Source organism: Elgaria multicarinata, chromosome 9 (assembly GCF_023053635.1).
Source record: "Elgaria multicarinata webbii isolate HBS135686 ecotype San Diego chromosome 9, rElgMul1.1.pri, whole genome shotgun sequence".
NCBI lineage: Eukaryota > Metazoa > Chordata > Lepidosauria > Squamata > Anguidae > Elgaria > Elgaria multicarinata.
Genome location: NC_086179.1, coordinates 41,283,582 through 41,306,615, shown reverse-complemented (window position 1 = coordinate 41,306,615; position 23,034 = coordinate 41,283,582). Strand labels below are relative to the sequence as shown.

Here is a 23,034-nt window from a genome sequence, read left to right as displayed (position 1 = left end):
CCCTTAAAGACCTAGCTACCACTGAAGGTAGGCTCTTCAGGTTATGGCTACAAGCATCAGGTCTGAATAAAGTAGATTTCCAGCAAAAAAGTCTTGATCAGCAGTTTCAAATTCAGAAGAGCTGGCTTTGATTTCCAGAGTAATACTTTACAAACAGTATGATGTACTTCTAAGTAACCTTCATTGAAACCAGCTGGACTTACCTATTAGTAAGCACATTTTGCATCTCCACCATCATTTGGATGCAAGGAATCTTCTATTAAAGGTGCAGAAGTCCAATATTCCATGGACTTACCTCTCATGGACAACCTGATGTTGTAATTAAGGCTCCAGTCTTATACATATGCACCTGAAAGTAAATATCATTGGATTTAATGGGACTTACATTTGAGTAGACCTGTATAGGTTTGCACTGGAAGATGCTTGTTGAGATCTGGGATTTGCAAAGGCATATCAGGCTACAGTTCCCGTTTTAACTATGTTTTTCACCTCATTCTTAAAACCTGTTGCCCCAGCAAAGAAACTTTTTGAATACAGAGTAACAAGGACAGTGCAAGCCACAATAGGATGCTAGCATTGTAAAGCGGGATTTGCTAGGGTAGATGTTTAGGATTCAGATTGAAGGTTGACCCTTTGGTCTGATCCAAGCATGGCTCTTCTTATGTTCTTGGGATCATTAGCATAGTAGCAGGACAACTTTCTCTGTGATGCAGGAATACACTAAAGTTCTTTTAAACCTTCAGGCATGGGTGGCTTCCACAATTAGAATCTGAAGTATTGTGTAACACCGTTCAAGAGAAAACATTGGAATTTAGGCAAAGTATCATAAGAAATGGGTTTCCTCTTGTTGAGGATTTATCCTTTTCATTGCTTACTTGCTTGAGCTGTAAATCAAGACTCCCGAGTTGTGTTTAATGAATTCAATTTTTTTGAGACCTGAGGACATGGTCAAGGTACTTAGATAGGTGAGATGCTCTTCATGTGTTCTTAATTGTTATGCCACTGTGTTAAATAGTCCCAGACAAGTGTACATGGGATTACTATTTTAGCTATGCAATGGCTCAGATTCAGTTTAGTATGTCCATTGATTTTAAATGGACTTAGTCATGCCAAACTTTCTCTGCATTGTGCCTCATAAAAACATGACCACTCAGAACACTTTCATAATGGTATATGTGCTAAGATAAAACTTTCAGCAGATGTGCCTATTTGTAACTTCAGCCTATATTTAAGTGTGTGACTATGCATATTTCTCGTGTGTTTAAAAATACCATTGGGGCTACCCTTTTCTAAATCAAAGACTTAATCCACCATACCACAGTTGCTAAGGGCTGCTGAATTAACACCTGTCCAATGCCTGAATTCCTTGTGAGTTACTTGCTAAAACTGTTAATTACCAATATCAATTGTTTCAAAGTTTTGGATTGTAAGTTACAGTGTGGGCCCTTTCTTGGCTGAAAGGCAACTCAGAAATAATTTTATAAATATATAAAATATTACATTAGTAAATGACGGCAAGAGATATTGACCTGGTTAGCACGACATGCTGGGCTCACCATGTGTTGTTTTAACCATGATCAGCTTTGGTGTGTGCTGTGCACCAATTTGAATATGCAACCTGCAATTGGGGGTTGCTGCGTCATGCGAACCCAGCCACTGTGCATTATTCAGAATTCAAAGGCAGACAAGATCCAAAATGGGTCAGGTAATTCCTAATACTGGACTAGGCGTGTTAGTGGAAAGTAAGCTTTTGTGATGCACAGATCTCCTCTTCAGGTAGAAATGTTAAAAGGCTGCTTGAAGCAATGTCATAGCTTTGCTGTTAACCTGAATGCTTGGCACAAAATCCGTAGTAAAATTGTGTAAATTAGGGAAAGAAGGATACAAACCATAGTTGGAGCAAGGGAACTATTTGTAGTAGTAGTAGTAGTAGTAGTAGTAGTAGTTGTGGTGTGTGTGTGTGAGTGTGAGTCAACCAGGCCCTTGACAACTATGTGGTTTGTGGAGAACGGTACACTTCCTTCCCTCAGGCATGTAAAAGCTCAGTCTTCAGTTTGTTGAATTGTGGTCACCCTGACTTCCTACTTTTTGAGAAAGAGTATAACTGCTTGTTGTCTCCTGCATTTCTTACCAACCAACACGTTTACTGACAGACATAGCCTTCTGGAACATTATCAATGAGAAAGTGAGACAGATCTCCCTTGGAAGGGAATTCTGGGGCTTTGGTGCATCCACTAAAAAGCCCCTGCCCCTTAGTCCCTACTAAGCATATGTCCGGGGTAGTTGGGACATACAAGATGGCTTCTAAAGATGATCTCAATATGGCAACCTTGTATGGGAGAAGATAGTCTTTCAAATATCCTGGGCCTAAACTGTTCAGGACTTATTTATGTATTTATTTTATTTGTAACATTTATATACCGCTGAATATAATAGAATTTCTCAGTGCTTCACAATATTTAAAGTCATCAGCAGCAGTTTGAATTTTACCTGAAAACACAAGGGAGTCACATGGACTGTTAACAATCAGGCTGTTATGTTGTGGACCAGCTGTAGCATCTGAATACTCAAATGACCACCGCAAGATGCTGATTATCTCAAACAACCCATGTAGCCCAACCTATGCATGTTTGCTCTGGCTTAGGTCCCCTAAGTTCAGTGAGATTTTCCTCCTAAACAATTGTTTGTTTAGGAACATAGGAAGCTGATTTATGCTGAGTCAATTGGTCCATCTAGCCCAGTATTGTCGGCACTGACCGGCAATGGCTCCTCAGGGTTTCAGGGAGGAGTTTTTCCTGCCCTACCTGGAGATGCCAGGAATCAAACCTGGGATCTTCTGCATACAATGCAGATGCTCTACCACTGAGCCCCGCCCCCTCCCTTAAGGGCATGCTTGTATTTAGGTTCCATTGAACTTAGGGGACTTAATTTCTGAGTAAACAGGCATAGGGTCATTACACTGCAAGTCTACTATGTAAGTTTACTATATAGACTGAGCCTACTACATTCAGATATTACATTCTCAATCCTTCAGACCATGGTCTAGGAGATAGGGAACAGCTACAAGTTTACATATCTCCTCCTCCCCTTCTTTCCTTCCTGCTTTCTCTCATCTTAATGGAAGACTTTCTGCTTTCCTCAAACCACAGTTTGCTGTGATGTTTGAAGTCCTGGCAGTGTGCAAGCTTGTTGCTCACTCCTGATCCTCTAAATGGTGATTTGAAGGCTCTGGAATGTGATGTCTGAAATACAGCATCCAACTGCAAGTCTATAATGCTGAGAAGCAGGGATCCTACTTGAACTTGTAGTTGTCAATTAATGACCATGATTGCATTGTAGTACATTTCTGTGGCAAATGTAATGTCATCAAGCGATTGTTGAAAAAGAGCTTGACATTTCCCTTTGAATGCAGTTTCCCCCCAAAACAGATATATTTTATGAGGCATTCCTGAAAAATGAAGCTGCTGGACATTCTTCTAATAGCTCTTTTTTGAATATTTCACTTTGTTCAAGCTCAGAGCATGCCCTCCAATTTAGGCTGGCTTTTGTTCTTGCTGTGGCAGTTGGCATGTTAAGGCTTTTGCTGGATTGTATGGGGCTCCTTATTTTAATGAGAGCAGCTTCTTTGCTGGTTGCTTCAGCCATATTTTTTCCCTTTTAAAAAGTCAATGAAGCTTCTTGCTTTAGCTTATTGTTAGGACAAAGGGCTTTTTATGCTAAAGGAAATTTATTCTCTGGGACCAACTCGTGGGAAGCATAATGCATTCATTAGTAATGGCCTATTTTTCTACTCTGCCCTTTCTGTGTAGTGTGGAGAAGGGAAATAACATCAGGAAAAGAACTAAAATGTGAACCGCCCAGAGAGCTTCGGCTATTGGGCGGTATAAAAATCTAATAAATAAAATAAATACAATAAATAAAATTCAAGTGAGAAGTAAGGAACTTGTGCATTGGCAGATGTGACTAGTTCAGGATATATCTGTGCCCTCAAATTGTCTCCAAATAGGAACCCAAATCAATCTCTGATATACTTCTAAATATACAGTATAATTAATGTTGGTACAGGAAATGTATATACTTTTAAAAACAACTATACTGCTGGTTGTTGTGAAGGTAAATTTAAAATCTAAACATGTGTTTGCTCTAAACGCTGTAACCTAGTTGAGCAACGATAGTTAGGATTATGACTTGAACTCCAGTATGAAGGTATTGAGCAAAGTAGATAATGCAGTCTATAGTGTTACCTTAGACTATATTTCCAACTTCAAATTCTGTCAACTTTCTGTAAGGGATTTGTAATCTCAATCTGTTTCTGTAAGTGACTTGTGATGTCAATCAGGCCAATGTGTATATCAAGCTTTTCTCAACCTGCTTCCCTCCAGATATGTCGGATTACAACTCCCACAATCCTCAGCCATGTTACAGTCTGAGACATCTGGAAGGCACCAAGTTGGGGAAGGATGGGGTATATTGTTTAGCTTGTAAATAACCACTTGCCTGATTACCTGTAGTGATTAAGAATAGTCTTCAGGTTCCTAGGCAAGAATGCTCTGATCCAGTTCTTTAGTCATGATCAAGTCCCAAGCTACCACATTCTTTTTCTGAAATTTCCATTCAGAGATGCAGAAGAAATTTAGTCAATCTTGAAAAATATTGCTTATGGACCTGGAAATCCTGAGGTGTTTTTTTTTACTACATTTTCTAGCTCTCCCGGTTCACAGTCTTTGACATTTTAGCTATTACATTTTGAAGCTTACCTCTGCTATCATGTGGGCCAGAATTCTGACTGAATCTGACAGGCCTTACAAATGTGCCTTGAGTGCATGTGGCCTATGAACTGTAGGCTGTCACCTGTACTGTACAAGACGAAATGCTTTGGCTGTAGATATAAGATGACATTGTGTGTGTGTGTGTGTGTGTGTGTGTGTGTGTGTGTTATATTGTGTTTTCACAGTAATAAATCTGTAGACCCTGGAGGTGACTCCAGTTAAAATAGTTTATGAGTTTTAGTTTAAAGTTTCTCCTTTTCATTTCTAGGAAAGTACGGTCGCCATGCATCACACAGTTCAGGTAGGCGAAGTGAAATAGCAAAGCTGTATTTATTATATCATTGCCTACCTCAAACACAAGTCTGATAATACACCTCTGAAGAAGATAATTGCGTATGTTGATTTAATGTGCCAGTTATGAAGCATCAAGTCTCATGTTTCATAAACTTGCTGTGTATTATATTGTGAGTTTATAAAAGCTAGAATTTTTTAGAATGTGCTAGAATCCAGAGTCCATGATTGTAGCAGGCTAACCAGAAAACCAACAACCTCAACTTCTAATAAAGCTTCTCTAAAATAACTGTGAATTATTTGGGCAACATCATTGGATGATGTTATTACTGACTTAATACTCTTCCATATCAGTTTTGAAAAGGCTTTATAATGGGTAGCAATAATGTTCAATTGTTATAACTAGCAACCTGCCAGTTATGTGAAAATGTGGTCTCCTTTAGCTTGTTATGCCCCCTTTAGGTGTGGTTTGGAGATGATCCCCCTTTAAGTCCACGAAGTCCACTGACTCCAAGGCATGGCCCAGGCTTAGCAGATGTTTTACTCTACGACCAGTGGATATCTGTCCGACATGAGGCAACTCTGGTTCCTATGCAGGAGGATCTGTCCATCTGGCTGTCTGGCTTGTTAGGTAAAGTTACAACAAATATTTGTCTGTTTGGAAGAGCCATCCCCCTAACTACTGGTAACCAAGGTTTAGTACAGGGGTGTTGAACCTCAGGCCTGGGAGCCTCATCTGGCCTTCCTTGGGTCCCAATCCAGCCTTTCAGGGTTCACAGTCCCTTCCCCACATCACCCCCTCCCACCAGCCTCCTATTGTTTCATATGTTCCAGCTTTTGCACAATTTCTTTTCCATTTCAAAGGCGGAAATGCATCTCCTAAGGCTTAGTTACTGGCAGTAAAAGCTTTATTGGACAATATACTGGTTGTTTTTTTTTGCTATTTTGGCTTCTCGCCTTTTACCTCTGGGTCCACCCATCACTGTGATGCAGCCCTCGAGAGCTTCTCTGCAGTTGAATTCGGCTGAAAGAGGTTCAACACCCCTGGTGTAGCACAATGGGTAGATTTCACTAATGTATGAAATAGTTGCAGGTACCAGTAACAGTTCAACTGACTTTATTTCCCTGGTTCAATCCCACTCTGATTGCTTGCTAAGGACATATAATAAGGCCTTGTTATCATCTTTTTAAATGCCTCTATGTTTCTAAAACACCGACCAGACAGACCAGTCATGCAGTTTCAGTGTTAATTTCTAATTGCCATTGTGCAGCTGTAGCTTAAAACATATACTGCAATTCAAATAATTGCTCTTCAAATGCAAAAAATGCAATTATACGCAATAGTGTGGCTTCGATGGCACTGTATTTCTAATGTGTCAAACGTGAGGAAATGTATCACTTAGTTTTGACTTCCTCGTAGTTCATCCACTGCTTCACTACGGCTCCTTCCATTGCACTGTAGGGATGGCCATATCATCATCAACAACAACATATTAATTTATTTATTACTTGCCTCTCCCTTTGGATTGAGGTGGGAAACAACATTAAATACAAAATACTATAAAATACAGTAAAATACATAAAACCGATTAAATATTGATGCTTATATATTACCTCCATTATCAGAGACATTATGCCTACATACACTAGTCGCTGGGGAACATGAGCGGGAGGGTGCTATTGCATTCATGTCCTACTTCTGGGCTTCCCACAGGCAGCTAGTTGGCTGCTGTGTAAACACAATGCTGGACTGGATAAGCCTTGACTGGCCTGATTCAGCATAGCTTTTCTTACGTTCTTCTGCAACTTCTTTTTGATTATATATATTATCTGACAGTGTTTGTATGAAATGTTTGAAGTGGTGTTTAGATGCTCAGAATTGGGCAAAAGCAGATGAATAAACCAGAAAGGGAGGGTGATGAAGGTTATTCCCCAGTGGATTTAGGATGTGTTTATATCTATGCATGCTTGAACTGTCAGTTTGAGTTTTGTCTTCTCTACGCTAATGAAAGACATGGCTATTTTACAGGGATAGAACTTACAGCAGAACAATTGTTGGAAGATCTTGATAATGGTGTACTGCTGTGCATGTTGATTGGCGTTATTCAAAGCACAGTTAAAAAATGTTGTGACCCAAATAGTTTAAGGGTAAGTACTGTGTTCATCATTACAGATTTAACACGAAGGTTATAGTTCACACAAATTAATCTCTTCAGGCTTATGTTTGCCCATGTTTGCACAGAGGAAGTAGCATTCAAACTGAAAATACATGTTTACCCTATAAAATGAAGTTGTGACAGCACAAGGAAGTGCATTATTGGTGATCAAGTGTAATCAGGCATCCATGGACTCCATGTGTTCTGGTTCACGTATGGCTTCCTCTGTATGTAGCAGGCGAGTGCAAACCTGACAGTGTTCTCATATAGGAAATGTGGCATTGCCGTATGTATGAACCCAACACTAAGGCCTCAGCTAGACCTACGGGTCTAGCGTGACGGAGGGGTGAGGATCTCGCAATATTATCACGAGATCTCCCCCTTTTTTTACACGCAGCACGTGACGACCTCAGAGGGAGAGGATGTGTTGCGCCCACCATTTTGTTTTTTGTTTTTAAAGGAGACGAGCGCAGTAGCACTCGCACACAAATGGTAAGTTTTTTATTTAGAACAATTTTTCCCTCCCTACCCCACCCCACCCCCGATGGGTGCAGAGCTCCTGAGGCGCTCTGTGGCCCGTGCACAGTTCCTAGCTCCTCACAAGTAACTGCAAGGAGCCGGGACAAACCACAATGCCCGCCCACACGTTCTGCGGTCTCAGGATCATCCTGAGACCACGGAAAAAGTGGGCTGAAAGGGTAGGGTGATATCCTGGGGAAAGGGAGGGATGATCCCTCCCTGCTCCCGGGATCCCCTGTGCGTCATGTGGCCTAAGGCTACTATAGAGTTGTTTCCTTATTTTCAGGTAATGTATTCAGAACAACAATTCTTGGAATTCATTTATGCTCTACCCAGAATAATTGCCCTCATGTTTCTGCTTTTGCTATGTACCAAGCTAGTATATAAGACTCAACTTCTCATAGGAACTGATCCTGGAAATAAGACAAGTGTATTTCCAAATTCCTGGAAATCCTAGGATATACTGCCGTAGCTTTAGTTTCTTACAGCCCTAGGGAATGCCTTTTTTTCTGCTGAGCACTGAACATGCAATAGAATGGTCAAGGAAGCAAATGCCAGCGGGATAGTAAGATAGTGCTGTAAATGCCCTTGTTGGTGAATAGTGGTTTATAGATTTTGGAAATAAAATAAATGAGTGGGAGGGTGCTGTTGCACCATGTCCTGCTTTGTTGGTCCTTGGTCGACAACTGGTTGGCCACTGTGTGAACAGAATGCTGGACTAAATGGACCCTCGGTCTGATCCAACATGGCACTTCGTATGTTCTTATGGTTGTTGTTTAGTTGGTATGTGTTGGGAATAGGATGTGTGGCATGCAAGAGGCTTTGAAAGCACAAAGTGCTATGCCTGATACAAGGTATGGGCAGTTAAGGTGTTTGTAGTTGGAGAGAAGCAGGTCACGTAAACGTTTAGGAAGAAAAGGGCTAGTTAAGAGATGAAGGTAGCCATGCCTGTAGGGCCAGATTGGAGAAAAAGTGATCTGCCCCATGGGTGTAGCTAGCAGTTATTGAGAGATTTGAAATGGCGCTTGGGTGGTGTACGTAGTGGTTTGGAATGGTACATTATAGGCCAAGAATGTAATCGGAATTAATTGTTACACCCCTACAAAAGGGAGAAGATGATTTGGAAGGAGATATGAAAACCTGCTGATCATGATCTAAAATTGTATATGAATCAAAATACATTAGAAATACCAGTGAATCATATGTTAAGTCTTCTGACTAACTTGTACTACTTTTAGATTGCCAGAGAAGTATTGCATATAACCTTAAGGGTTTGCTCTGATTTTTCATGTGATATTCTTTTATGCATGTTCTTGTTTGCTGCTGAGATATTTTTAAAGTGCCTTTCAAATCACTGTTTCAGCAGAGCTCATAGCAAGTCTGGGTCTTCTTCCCCTTTTGAGGAAAGTGCTTTTGACAACTAAAGGCTAACCTCCACAAACTGGTCTATTTATTCATGTGTTAAGTCCTAAGCAGTGCCAGTCAAAACTATTTGCATAATTTCTATTGTATATGCAACAGTTTAGTTTCTGTTGCAGTTTCATCTTTCCTTGGAAAATCTTCTAAAGTGCTTTCCATTTGCTCATGAAACTATTTCCCCTCTCTTCAGCTTTTAACACACTGTCTTTTGAATGTAAGGGTTTTCTCATGGTATAAAAATGTCTCAAGTTTTCCAGTTGTTACAGATGTTTTTCTCCACCATTTCTCTCTTCCCAGGATTTCCCTCTGAGAAAAGTCCCTTGTAAGAAGGATGCACCATCAGGATCCTTCTTTGCTAGAGATAACACAGCCAACTTTCTGAATTGGTGCAGGTGCATTGGAGTGGATGAGACTTACCTCTTTGAATCCGAAGGTTTAGGTAATTATTCCTAACAATTTCATTGATTATTTTGGGCCCAGCCGCATGAAGCTACTTGACCATTAATTTCTGATACAGGTTGTTACTGTCATGTATTATTATAAAGGCAAGAAATGCTTAAGGATTAGTTCCATTGATTTTATTGCAGAGTACCTTGATCGACTCTCACAGAGATGTTGTGTTTAAAGTCCAATAGTGTAAAAATCCACCCATTCTGAATAGAGCGCAAAATAAGAGAAAAAGAATCAAGATTTCCAATTGATCTTTTTGGGAAGTAGAAAACATTCCTGCTGTTGCTCTTCAAGACTTTGTCATAGCACAGGGTTGGCCCATGTGTGGCCTCTCCTGGCTATTTGTGTGGCCTTCACCCGGTCCTTCACGCCCAAAATCCCAGCGATTCTGGTAGAATACAAGGTGCATGGGGACCACATGCATGCCTTGTTTCCCAGCAAAATTGGGCTCCCAACAACTCTTTGGTGGGCTGTTGAGAGCCCTGTTCTTTGGTGGCAGCCACTTCTGCCAGTAGCAGCCTTATGTGGCAGGGGAGGCATGTGCCAGGGATCCAGTGGGGTGATGCTGCCTCCAAGCCCTGGAAGCTGATCACGCCTGCCATAGCAGAAACGATGTTCTGAAATAGCTTAAACGATTACAGAAGCAAAAAGAATCTTATGATATCACCACTTCCTGTCAAATGTTCAAATGCTGGCTTGAGTCAGGAAGTGATGAGTCAAAGTACTGAAACCTCTTGGCACGTCCATCATGGTAACAACTGTGGTGGCTTCACCATGTTCACTACTGCCAAAAATGTAAGTGTGAAGTGTGACTCAGCTGTAGACATTGGAGAGTGTCCCTGGGAACACAGAATTGTTCGGAGTCCCCCTCCCAAGACTGTAGACATTGCTACGACCTTGGGAGGGGGGCCTTGAGTCCCCCACTGCCATCCCACACAGTGGCCATGGAAAGAACTATGCCAGCTGCTTCCTGAGGACTTAAATGTGGCCTCGGAAGGAGGGGAAAAGGGGACGTTCCGGTGGGAAGGGATGAGAGAAGAGAAGCAGGGATATGAGAAATCCTATGGCCTCTCCATCCTTGGCCCAACCCCTGATAGCACACCTTGTCTAAACAGGCTCAAAGGCCCATCTAGAGAAAAAATTGTAAAAGGGGGTGGGGGGCAGAAAGGCGAAAATTGGCTCTGTGACTCCTCCTGCTTTGCCAGCACCAACCCAACAGGGTATTGGATACTCAGAAGCCTCTGAGATCAGGGACTTGCTTCTAAGAAACTTCTTTCCCTTTGAAATTTGAGTGTGCTTTGTTTGCCTTTTAGGGAGTTTTAAGCAAATGTTCTTTGGAATTGGGGAGGAAGCTTTCTTCACAAGTCGAGCCTAGCTGTTCATTTATTCTCTACTCAAGATCTTACACTAGGTTTGAATGGTCAAACCCACCTACCCCACATACCCACTAATATGGAAAGTAAACTGGCAAAGCATGGGTGACATGTGGGGTCTCCAACCAGAACTAGAAAGAGACAAGAGAGAGGGGAAGGATGAGGTTATGGAATCAGTTACCTAGGGAGGTTGTGGGCTCTCCCACACTAGAGACATTCAAGAGGCAGCTGGACAACCATCTGTCATGGATGCTTTAGGGTGGATTCCTGCATTGAGAAGGGGTTGGACTCGATGGCCTTGTAGGCCCCTTCCAACTCTGCTTTTCTATGAGTTTATGATTCTATGAGGTTTCAACTGCTACAGGCACCAAAATGGTGAAAACCATGCCCTTGTATTGGATAGTTTCTGAGCAGCACCACTGATGAATATGGCCAGTCCAGGAAGCAGGACTGAGGTCAGTGACTGAAGAAGACTCAGGCTTTTCTAAAGGACCAGAACCCGAGGCAGTAAAATAGACCCAACTGGTGAGGGTCGCTGGAGCTTGCCAGACCCTCCCTGGTTCTTACGGCTGCGTGAAGACCTGCCCTTTTCAAAGCCTGAAAAGAGAAGAGAGGAGTTCCAAGGATCAGCATCTCCTAATGTAGGGGTAGGGAACCAGTGGCACTCCACATTTTGTTGCACCACAGTTCCCATCATGCACCATTGGCCATGCTGGCCTGGGCATATAGGAATTGAAGTCCAACAACAACTGTAGGGCCACAAGTTCTTCATCTCGGTCTTAATGTATTGGGAGGGTTGCAGAAAGCAATCTTAAACCTTGATGCAGATAAGAAAGAGTTGGAGGGAAGGGGATGTGACTGGGCGTTGCATTTGTTTGAGTAAAATCTTTGTCTTTCCCATAGCTGCTTTATAGTTCCTCCTGCTATGGTTCCCTACAAAGAGCAGGGCACATGCTTCAACGTTCTGGCTATGTGTTGGTATAAGCAATCAATGCCCAGTTCCCTCCTGGTGACAAACGATATTCTTGGTAATGAAGGGCTGGGTAGACTGCATGATAAAAGTTGTGCATGTTTGCTTAAGAGCCTTCCATGTTCCTGATTGTAGTATCTAGGATATACCCTGTACCCGTGCAGGGTTCTCTTCCCATACAAACTGTGTGTGTTCTCCTGATGGATCTATGGACTGTGCAATATGCCTTTCAAGAATTGGATGCACTGAATTGATTGATCCCTTCCCCCAAAGGCAGGAATGCCCTAAATGACAACTAGGACCCTTCCGATTCTGTTTCACTTTCTGCATAAAATGAAGACAGCCAAGTTAAACACTCTGTGCCTGCACTGTCAACAGTCTATTAGTACTTGACATGTTGCATCGGAAACATGAACCTGAGATTCTCCTCCCCTGGATTTTTCCTTCCTAACTAGGTGTCTATGGCAAAAAGCCATAGTCACCGTAGTTAAAGCCATGGTTTAAGGTGATTTCTGAACACAGCCTGGCTTTCTGGCTTAACCACCATGGTTAAAGCTGTGGTTTAAGGTGTCTTCTTAAGATGTCAAACAGGTTCAGGGCTAACCTTCAAAGCACTTGAGCAGTATACCATGTCAACTTGAATAGATCTTGCACTGGGTTGGCACCTGGAAGGTTGAACTATCTGCCTCCAGTGTTCTGGCTGGACCTTGCAACCAGCAGCTACTACACCAGGTTTTTCCAGATGGAGCAAAATCTTTGAATGCTCATTAAGAAAAGTAGCTCAAGATTGCATTGTTAATTAAGGTTTCAGCATTGTATTTTTTTAAAAAATAGATGCACACCTGTTTAAGTCCAAGCCCTGTGTGAGAAGTACTACTTAAGTTGTTGTGCAATGGTTGTGCTTGTTGAAACACGACCTTTACATGTTTGATGTGTTAAGTTGTTCAAAAACACACACAACAATAATAGCATCTAGGACTGTTTGTGAAATGTATCGTAAAATTTAGTTTATAAGCACTGATTTTGCACTTCAGGCAGCTTAATTGGCAATGCCCTGTGAGTCCCACCGTCCTTAGAGGAAACATACTTTTCCTAAACTATAGATACTTATTTTTCTTCACTTCTATTTTTAGTTTTTCTTAATAGAACCAGCAAAAGTTATAATTAGAATCTGTCCCTCTTGGAATTGGTCAATCAGCTTGCGCAACATTGCATCTTTTCTTATGCACGTAGCTTGAAGTATTTGGAAGGCCGCTGACTCCTTACAGTTGCTGGCTTTGTGGCATAAATGCCAGCTTTGTGTATTCTTGGCAAGTAGTCTAATCAGAGGGGCTGAATTCCTTTTAGCCTGCAGTGCCCTTTAGCAAGCATTTTTGGATGGGGGAAAATAAGGAGTGGTTTTGTGCTTGGGCAGTGGATTCCCATGTGTGGGCATGTAGCTCTGACGCTCTGCACATCTCCTTTGCATTTGAACAATGCAGAGAGCTTAATGGTGTTGTCTACTGAATACTTATATTTATTTTTATTATATATATATATATAGCGCATTTATATACCGCCCCATAGCCGAAGCTCTCTTGAACTTGAAGGCCTGGGGCTGAAATCCCAGGCAGTAATAAACTTTCTGTAAGTGACTTTGTGCAAAACACTGGGAGAGAAGAAGAAATGCCCCAGCGCACCCGCCCTTCTCTGATGACCCCCGTGGGGTTGTAATGCTCTAATGTGGCCTGTACACTTAAACGCACAGGGTAGACTGCTTGAGTGTGATTTTTCCAGAAAGAATCTTCCTAAGAAATTGGAACAAAAGCACAAATAATTGGTGGGATTAATCCTTTTTCTGTCATCTGATGTTCAGATTTTTACAGTGATGGTACCTATCATATTCATCTTTCCGTGTCAGAGGATCCTCTGTGTGCAAGTGGGATTAGACATAAGGAACATTCCCCAACAGTGAACAGAATGGCGCAAATCTAGTAGTGCAGAGTTCCATGTAAATCAGAGCTCTAGGAAACTTTAAATCCTGGCCATTGCCTGCAATCCCAAAGCTGTTTAGTGTGGGCAAGCTCTATTGACCTCAGAGGAATTGCTGTGATTGGAGCTGCATCAAAGAACCACCTTTCCCCCTTAACCTTTTTAATTTCCTTACAGTTTTGCACAAGGACCCAAGACAAGTGTACCTTTGCCTACTGGAAATTGGTCGCATTGTATCAAGGTGTGTATTCATTGCTGTCTGACTAGAAGCTTGGAATGCATAGTGAGCATCTAAAAGGTTTCTTAAAGATACATTTTTAAGAGATTCAGAGTGCAAGAGATTCATTTTTAAGAGATTCAGACCTACGTCACCTGAGAGGACTTCCCAGGGGCTGTAGGACATTTTGGACTCCCCTCTCCATGGGCAAGCCTCCACAGGCAGAGGTCAGTTGCTGGAGGTTCCTGCCACTGATGCTGCTCTACTAGCAACTCCTCAGTAGGGAGGCCTGGAATGGGAGAGGCATGTAGTAGCCGTGCTCACACTGTTTTGCCCTTCCTTATTTCAGAACTTAACCCAAATGCATTATCTTTTCCTGTCTCCCCACCTGTCTCTTTTTCTAGATATGGAGTTGAACCTCCTGTGTTAGTAAAACTGGAGAAGGAAATTGAATTAGAAGAAACCTTGTTGATGTCCTCTGATGCAGTAGCTCCTGACATGACCCCCAAATCATGTTGTCAACATGGAGAACTACATGAAGCAGTATGTATCATGTGTATCTTGTCCAGTGATTAAGACCATAAGAAGAGCTGTGCTGGATCAGACCAAAAGCCTATCTACTCCAGCATTCTGTTCACACAGTGACCAATCAGGTGCCTTTGGGAAACCCACAAGTAGGACATGAGCAGGAGGATGATATTGCACTCCTGTTCCACAACAACTGGTATTCAGAAATCTACTGTCTACAGGAGTTACCATAAAGCCATTATGACTAGTGGCCGCTGATAGATTGATCCTCCATTAATTTGTCTAACCTCTTTTAAAGTATCCATAGTTTGTGACATCTATCATGACATCTTGTGGTGGAGAATTCTATAGTTTGACTATATGATTATTCTGTATGTCCGAACTGGAAGTCTGCTGTACTGAATTACTTACGTTTTCTATCCTCTTTTGAGTGTGTATGCAAATAGAATCTCATTTGAAAAGCTGATCTCACTGACTCCAATGAAGAGTCATTACACAGGCTTTATTGGTGTCTGTATAAACTTACTGACTCCAATAAAGAGTTTCCGATGTGCTCCATAGAGAATGTTCAATTTGTGCTAGGACAGGGAAACACATGAAATGCCAGTGCAGTTCTTCCTGTGGAAATAATTATGAGTTGTGCTCTGCATGGCAATTTTTGCCTGCATAGTATTGACCTGTGGTGGCGGACATGATAATCTTTGGCGTGCTAGGTATATTGGTCTAAGTCTCAGGTTCCATTTTGAATTCCAAATTCCATCTTGGAATGCATAAGCACCTGGCTCTAAATGCTGTGGCTATGAGTTATCCTTTTCCATTGGCCTTAACGCCCAAAAGTATTGGCATGGTTTGGATGATCTTTCCAGGTTTCACAAACCATACTTTATGAGGTCATAAATGCTCTTCCCCTCTTCCCATTGCAAGCCATCTTCAGTGCGAAGATCTTGAATTGTACAAAGCCAGAATTTCCCTTTATGTTCAAACTGGGGAATATTGGGTTAATGTTGGGTAACAAACCAGGAAAACAAATCAGATCACTTATGCGTGGGATTACAGTTTAACTTTACAATCCTAAACCTATGTACTCAAGCCAAGGGAAATTAGATCACAATGCAGGAAATAGGAAATTCATGCTGTTACAAATATAACTATATCGGAAACTATTGAAATGCTCTTTATTTCCTCTGCATTGTATGAGCTTATTACCTGTTTGGGAGTTTTGAGAAAGAAGGAAAAGATCTTCATATTGAAATGGGTATTACTTTGGCTTTCTGTGATGCAATTTTTATAGCAAAATAGGAAGTTCACATTTAGCCTTATTGTTTAAAAATGAAGAAATTAACATGAAATCTTTGTACAATAGGTTAAGCACATTGCTGAAGATCCTCCTTGCAGCTGCTCTCATAGGTTTTCAATTGAGTACTTATCTGAAGGACGCTATAGATTAGGAGATAAAATACTCTTCATACGAGTAAGTGCAGTTTCTCAAAACATTTCTGTCTCTTACAATGATTTGGGCTGGATGTAATCCCATTCCTACAGACGTTAAGATGATGATGATTGATGATGATTTATTTCTTACCCGTCTCTCCACTTAGATCGAGGCAGGGAACAACAACGAATATAAAACACATAAAAACTGATTTAAAACATAGTATGTACATACAGATTATCCTGGTGATGTCATCCTGGCTCATCACTTGTATGGAAGGCTGTTCTTGTGTCAGCAATAATTCTCTTGGTCTGCTGATGTATTAGTTGATAGCTTGCACTTCTGTCCCTCTCTTGGTCTGCACTTAGAAGTGTTTTTAGGATGTGAGATGTGGTCTTCGGTAATTTCTGAGGAGGGCTGGCAAATATCCGCTATCAAAGGATACCAGGGGAAGGCTGAATGTTATGGCTGATAAGAGGTTATAACCAGATATCTCACTATCTATTCTTTCTCTCCTCTCCTGCCAGATGTTACATGGCAAGCACGTGATGGTCCGTGTTGGTGGAGGTTGGGATACCCTTCAAGGGTTTCTACTGAAGTATGATCCTTGCCGAGTGCTGCAGTTTGCAACATTAGAACAAAAGATTTTGGCGTTTCAAAAAGGTCCATCCAATGAGACTGTTCCCAATTCATCTGCTAGAGCTCCACAGCCCCCACTCATGAACCCCATATCTGCTATTGATATGTACCAAACACAAAATCCAAAGCCCTCTACTCCTGTTTCAGCTGCAAAGACTTCTCGTGTAGCTAATACAAAGCAAGCAGCAGCTAGGTTTCCTATATCACCTGCACTTTCTTCCCCAAAAGCAAGAATGCACACACCACCTACAAGCCAATTTGTATTGGGCCAGCCCAAGTCGAAAGGCTCTTCAGTAAATAACAGTTGCACAGCTTCCAAATCTTCAACAGCTGCTTCAAAAAAACCACCTCTTTCTCATAAGCTAACTTCTGCTTCGAAATGTGTACAACCTATAAACAAAGGTTCTTCAGTGGGCTTACTAAGAACTGCTGTGACTTCTTCAGAATCGCTTCAGAAACGTATCATGTCACCAGTCAAGCTTGAACGCTCCTGTAATTCTCCAGTCATGTCACATCCTGGCATTTCTTGTTCAACAAGTAACCTTTCTGAGCTACCTGGAACAACTAAAAGAGTGGCATTGGAAAAAGAATATCATTCTACTAACAGCAGAGCTGGTATCAGTGTTGCAGCCAAATGTAAGCCTCTTTCGAAAACCTCAGCAAAATCTACAAGGCCAACTAACAGAAATTTACATGTTCCTAAATCAACGTACTCACAACAGTCTTCTCCAATACCAACCAAAACTGTTCCTAAAACTAACACTCAAGCTTTACCAACACAGTTCAGCTCCTACAGAGGCATGCCAGAAACCAGCCAGGCCAAAAATATCAAAACTGCTACTAGCACCAAGCAGCTGGGTTCTACATCCTCGCTTACTGCAGGTAAATCAACTTCTACATTAGTATCACAGAGTAAAAATGCATCTTCAGTTGTTAACAATCATTCTTCAGCCAAGAACATATTGGTCCAAAGTAGCAGTGTGAGAACTCGGGTACATCCTGAGCGTACTCCACTGTCTGTTGTGCGTCTTCCCCAAACGTCCACCATAGATGAAACCAGAAAAAAGCCAATGCAAGCTGCCACCAAAAGTCAATCGCTGGTTAAATCCTCCAAGAAGAATGAGAAAATCCTTGATTCAACTTCTAAGAACCCTCTTTTAAAAGTAAAGATTGCAACTGTAACTACTAAGGGAACACCTGGGGGGTTAAAGGATCCTACACTGAAAAGTAAACAAGATGATAATTATTTTGTTATGACTGGAAATAAGAAACTCAAAAAGTAAGATAACCAGGAATGTAAACGGTTTCCTTCTCTTTCCAGTAGCTGCTTCATTTAAGAGAATGCTAACATTAAATGGCAATACAGTAACTGAAATGCTTACTCTTGTTTTACACAGTGCAGTTTGATCAGCTGTATTAGTCAGTGAACAACATGTTTTCTAGAACTTATATCAGCCTTCCCTAGTGATCAACATTAGGCACTTTAATGTGGAATATATAAACCTTGGGTCCATTTCCCATATCTATGTTTGATGTGATAAAAGTCCTTATAAAATGTTCCTTTCTCAGTTTTGCACGGCACATACTTCTAAATGAGTCTCATGTGTCAGCTAGTATTTACCATATCAGGGGGAAACATGAGAATGGCAGTCTCCTATATTAGTAGTTTTGGGGTGTTGCCTGTTGGGAGGCAGCCTTATCAAAAATATTCTGTGTTTACTGTTGATTTTAGGCCTCTTTAGAAAAATGCCTGTGCACTGATTTGACATGAGCATTTTGTGTCAAGAGAGTTTTTGTCAAAAGTGAATGTTGGAATCTGGCCTTGCTGTTGTAGACGAACAATATTTTCAATAAGAATAAGATTCAAGTAATTACTTTGTTTCCAAGTAACTACGAATATCCAACCTGGATGAGTAATTTATATGACACAGAGATCCAACTGCCTAATTTTTAGTGCTCCTGTGTTGAGATTGTTACTTGTTTTTTTTTAATTTTATTAAAATCTGCAAGTCAGATTAGGTTTTCAGTGCAACCAGGTCACTAAGAACACTTTACAAATCTTGGCCTTAAACACTATCTCTTTAAGTGCCTTGACACATGATGTGCTCTTCATCAGTTGTATCATGAGATATTGCAAGTATCAGTCCAGATATGTGTTCTAGTTTGTTTATATGGTCTGTTCAAGCCTTCGGTTGAGCTTCAGCAAGCAAAACTATGGACATGATTGCACAGGAACAATTTAATGCGTGCTGGTGCGCTGTTGGTCTTTCTGAAGTGAGTGGAAGTTACACAGCCCCAGCGCTTGGAGGACTGCATGCTTGAAATTCATTAGCCAAATCTCCCTATGGGAGAAGAACACCCTGTAGAATTTTAGGAAATATGCTTGCGTCTGCAAAGTGGGAGCGCAACCTTCACATATGAATTAATTTCTATGCACAACCGAAATGCCTTTCAAATAAGCTGCCTCGGTGATTTTTATATTTATATCTTATATAGCTAGCTAAATAATGCATTCTTTATTGCATTACTACTACCACGTGCAGCGCAACGTCTTACATGTAACTAACATTGGTGACAAAGTAGCTGGGTCTAAATTTCTTTGCATACAAAGTTGTACATTCTCAAGCACGGGGGTGATTAATTGCATGGGTGCATACTACTGTATGTATAGATGTGTCCTTGTTAAAGCACTACTTTTGGCAATTTTTTAAGGTTGCTGTAATTCCTGAATAATAAATTTGTATGTGGGTGTTAAGGAAAGCACTGTCAAGTACTGACTATGGAATTTCGTTCTTTTGCCAAATATCTGCATGTTATTTGAATATACATTGCAAACAAAGATGAAATTCACCTTCACTGAATTAAATTGTGGTTTCTGTCCAAAACTGGGTAATCCATTGTTTCTTGAAGCTGAAATGGCCAGTCATGCACACACCCTGAGCTTGCTCTAGTTGCACTTTAAAAAGATATTTATGCCTAACTAGTTGTAGTAGGATGTAGATGGACGTTGTGTGTTTGAATGTGTATTCCATTGGGAAACAATGCAGTGTGAAGAATTGTATCCACAGGCAATGCACAGAACAGTTTATGACCAGTTCTTGATTCGGCAGGCAATGCTTGCTTATATGCACGGAGTCCCTTGCTTAGCTGGATCAGACAGGCTCATTTTTTAAGGCTGCAGGGCGATAGCTCACATTCCCAAACCTGATGCCTTCCAGATGTTAGATTGCAACTCCCATCATCCTCAGCCAGTATAGCTAATGGTATAGTGTTGATTTCTGCACTTCCAGTTTCAATTATTTATGGATTTTTAAAAAGACACACAACAGGCTACAGCTTAGTCACCCCCCAAAATGTCTTTTGGTCTCTGTTACTGCAGTATAGACATTAGCTTTATTATCTCATGTTCTCTCTCTCTCACCCCCCCCCACCTCTGTTCTTTGGTATAAAGATGTGTGTGCCCGGTAGCACGGAATGGGATTAAAAGTGCTTTGTAGACTGTTGTAGCTATGCTACAAGCATTTGGAAGTTAATGCACACAGTCCAGCAAATCGGCCTTGTGCATCCAACTGGGCCTACCAATTCTGAGTGATGGGGGTTGAGGCCAGTGTGTGCTCATGGAGCTGCATCTGGAACAAGGTGCAAAGTCCATGTAGGTTTAACGTGCCTCTGGGCGTTCCTCCTGCATTCACGTTGGAAGCTTATGCCATAATAAATTTGCTAGTCTTTAAGGTACCACAATACTCTAGGGAGTGAGTTTATCACATATTTATTTTAGGTAGTTACCCTTCTTCAAGGAGCTCAGGGTGGCTACATGGTTCTCTCGCCCACACCCTACCCTCAGCCACTGTTTTGTTACAGCAATTCATTAAGGTAGATGAAGCTGGGATATAGTGACTAGTCTGTGATTAGCAGGTAACCTGGATGAACAGGGATTTAAATGTGTGTCTGCTCCTAGTCCAACACTAACCACTATCCCACAATGAGCTGTAATTGGGTAGGAACATAAGTTGCCTCCTACTGAGTCAGACCATTGGTCTATCTAGCTCAGTATTGTCTACACTGACTGGCAGCAATTCACTGGAGTAAGGGAAAGGTCTTTCTCAATCCTAACCTGGACATGCCAGGGATTGAACCTGGACCCTTCTCCATGCAAAGCAGAGCTAAGGCTTGTCACCAGCATCCCTTTGTGTAAATGGATTATTTGCTGTCATAAGAAGAGAATGGAGACATTCACTTGTAGCAGAATTGACAGGATGCCGTTGGTGGTGAATATAGAAAAACTGTAAACCCCCAGTCACTTTAAGATGGAATACTTACCCATAGTAGCCACTGAAATTTGCTAGAAGTGAATCTGGAGCTGGTGGTAGTTAGTGCTCCCCAAAGTGGGATCTGCCCCTAGCTATGCCCACTCTCTTAAATGAAGCCACCACTGACAGACAAACAACCATGGTGACATTGAACCAATGTGAAAATGAGATGGCAAAAAGGCCCAGCTTCATGGGGAATAGCATGACATGGCTGCGTCATGAACAATGGGGCGCAACTGCACAGTGTCTAAAGCCCGGTGACAAAAGCTTCTAAGGGTACATTCCTATGCTAGACAGAAAAAACGCCTACAACTCATCTTGCCGTGCTAGGAATTGTAGACATTTTTTTCCTGTTTAAACATGCGTAGGATAGCTAAAGAAAACATTTAAAAATCAGAGATGCATACAATTATACCCAAGACAAATTTGAAACATCACCAACAACATAACTCTAGGAAAATCTCATGAAAACCATGGCAATTCTACCCCATTCTCTTGCAATCTATGAAAATGTGCTTTAGAATTGATCCCTGCTTGTGATTCAGGCACTAGAATATCATCATAATACAGGTAGTGTTTTAAAATTAGCCAATAGCTGCATCACCATCCACTTCTGTGAATTCAGTTCCTCTTTCCCATTGAATATCTGGGTTATTTTCTGTCAGAAGGATCATTTTAAAAATGATGGAAGGTTTGCTGATACTGTGGGGGCCTCTGGTGGACAGCACCGTGTAGTGAACTCTGTTCTCCAATGTGACCGGATGGAAGCGGCAGGGAAGCTACTGGGTGCTAGTTAAAAAGCAGCTAAATGTCCACTCACATTGCTTTATATTTGTCTTCCATGAACAAAGTCTGTTACGTTGTTAATCCTGGTGCTGGTTTTGATCGCTAAAGCTCTAACTGACCTCGGACCAGCATATTCCAAGAATCCCCTTCTTATGTAATATAATCTTTATAAACTTGCCCAAGCATTGAATTCCACTGCTGAGGCTGTGCTCCTGGCTCTCCTGCCATCTGAGGTACAGTGCATTGGAGATGAGACCTATTCTGTGGTATCCCCTAATGTCTTCCCAGGAGATGTCCATTAAGAGGTTTCAGTGGGCTGCAAAGACCTTTTTATTCCAACATGCCTATGCTGCTGTTTAAATTGGAAACCGGCACCGCAGTTCTATATGTCTCTTCAGTAGTAACTTCCATTGGCCTGGTTCAGACAACAGGCTAAACCATGCTGCTTAACCACAAAATGGTTAATGGAATGCATGCATTCCGTTAACCATTTTGTGGTTAAGCAGCATGGTTTAGCCTGTTGATTGAACCAGGCCATTGACTTAAATGGGGTTTACCCCCACATAAATATTCTGTCTATCCATCCATCCAAACAGTTTTAATCTGCTTTCAGGGCACACTGCCCTCACAAAATGGCTTAGAATATATTCTACAAAAGAACTTACAAATTGGATAAACTAGGAAAACCATGTAGTATCATGAAAGGGAAAATAAAGATATTTCAGGAATTTTATCAAGAATTATATAAAGAGAAGGACACACTAAAGATGAAGACGGAGATATATATAGATAAACATATAAAGAAGGGTCTAATAGAAGAGGATAAAAATTTGATGGAGAAGGATATATCTCAAAGGGAAATAGAGGAAGCTATTGAGAAACTGAGAGGGGGTAAATCCCCCGGGTTAGATGAATTGGGATCTGAGTATTATAAAACATTCAAAAAAATGTTGGTACCAAAATTATTGAAATTATATAATGGAATAATGGTAGGAGAGAAGATACCACCATCGTGGGAACAATAATTAATTATATTAATTCCAAAGCTGGATAAGGACTGGATAAGGTCCCAGATTCCTATAGACCTATTTCATTAATAAATCAGGATGCAAAAAATTTTTAAGCTATAATGGCAAGGAGGATGAATACTTTTATAGGTAATTATATTGGGGAGGATCAGTGTGGTTTTGTGGCGGGTAGACAA

General features: G+C 41.2%; 1 protein-coding gene across 1 annotated transcript; it reads left to right on the top strand.

The window, feature by feature from the left end:
• Positions 1 to 5,051: 5,051 nt before the first annotated feature.
• GAS2L3 (growth arrest specific 2 like 3) lies at positions 5,052 to 18,475 on the top strand. Its single transcript, XM_063133731.1, has 8 exons — positions 5,052 to 5,070; positions 5,523 to 5,691; positions 7,090 to 7,208; positions 9,452 to 9,593; positions 14,096 to 14,159; positions 14,540 to 14,678; positions 16,027 to 16,134; positions 16,623 to 18,475. Exons 1-8 carry the CDS (start codon positions 5,053 to 5,055, stop codon positions 18,015 to 18,017), a joined length of 2,154 nt encoding a protein of 717 aa, XP_062989801.1. The 5' UTR covers position 5,052; the 3' UTR covers positions 18,018 to 18,475.
• The last annotated feature ends 4,559 nt before the right edge of the window (positions 18,476 to 23,034 follow it).

Coding starts and splice junctions, on each gene's coding strand:
- GAS2L3 (XM_063133731.1), top strand. Junction 5,692..7,089: donor CTGGCTGTCTGGCTTGTTAG/GTAAAGTTACAA, acceptor GCTATTTTACAG/GGATAGAACTTACAGCAGAA. Junction 14,679..16,026: donor ATGGAGAACTACATGAAGCA/GTATGTATCATG, acceptor TTTGTACAATAG/GTTAAGCACATTGCTGAAGA.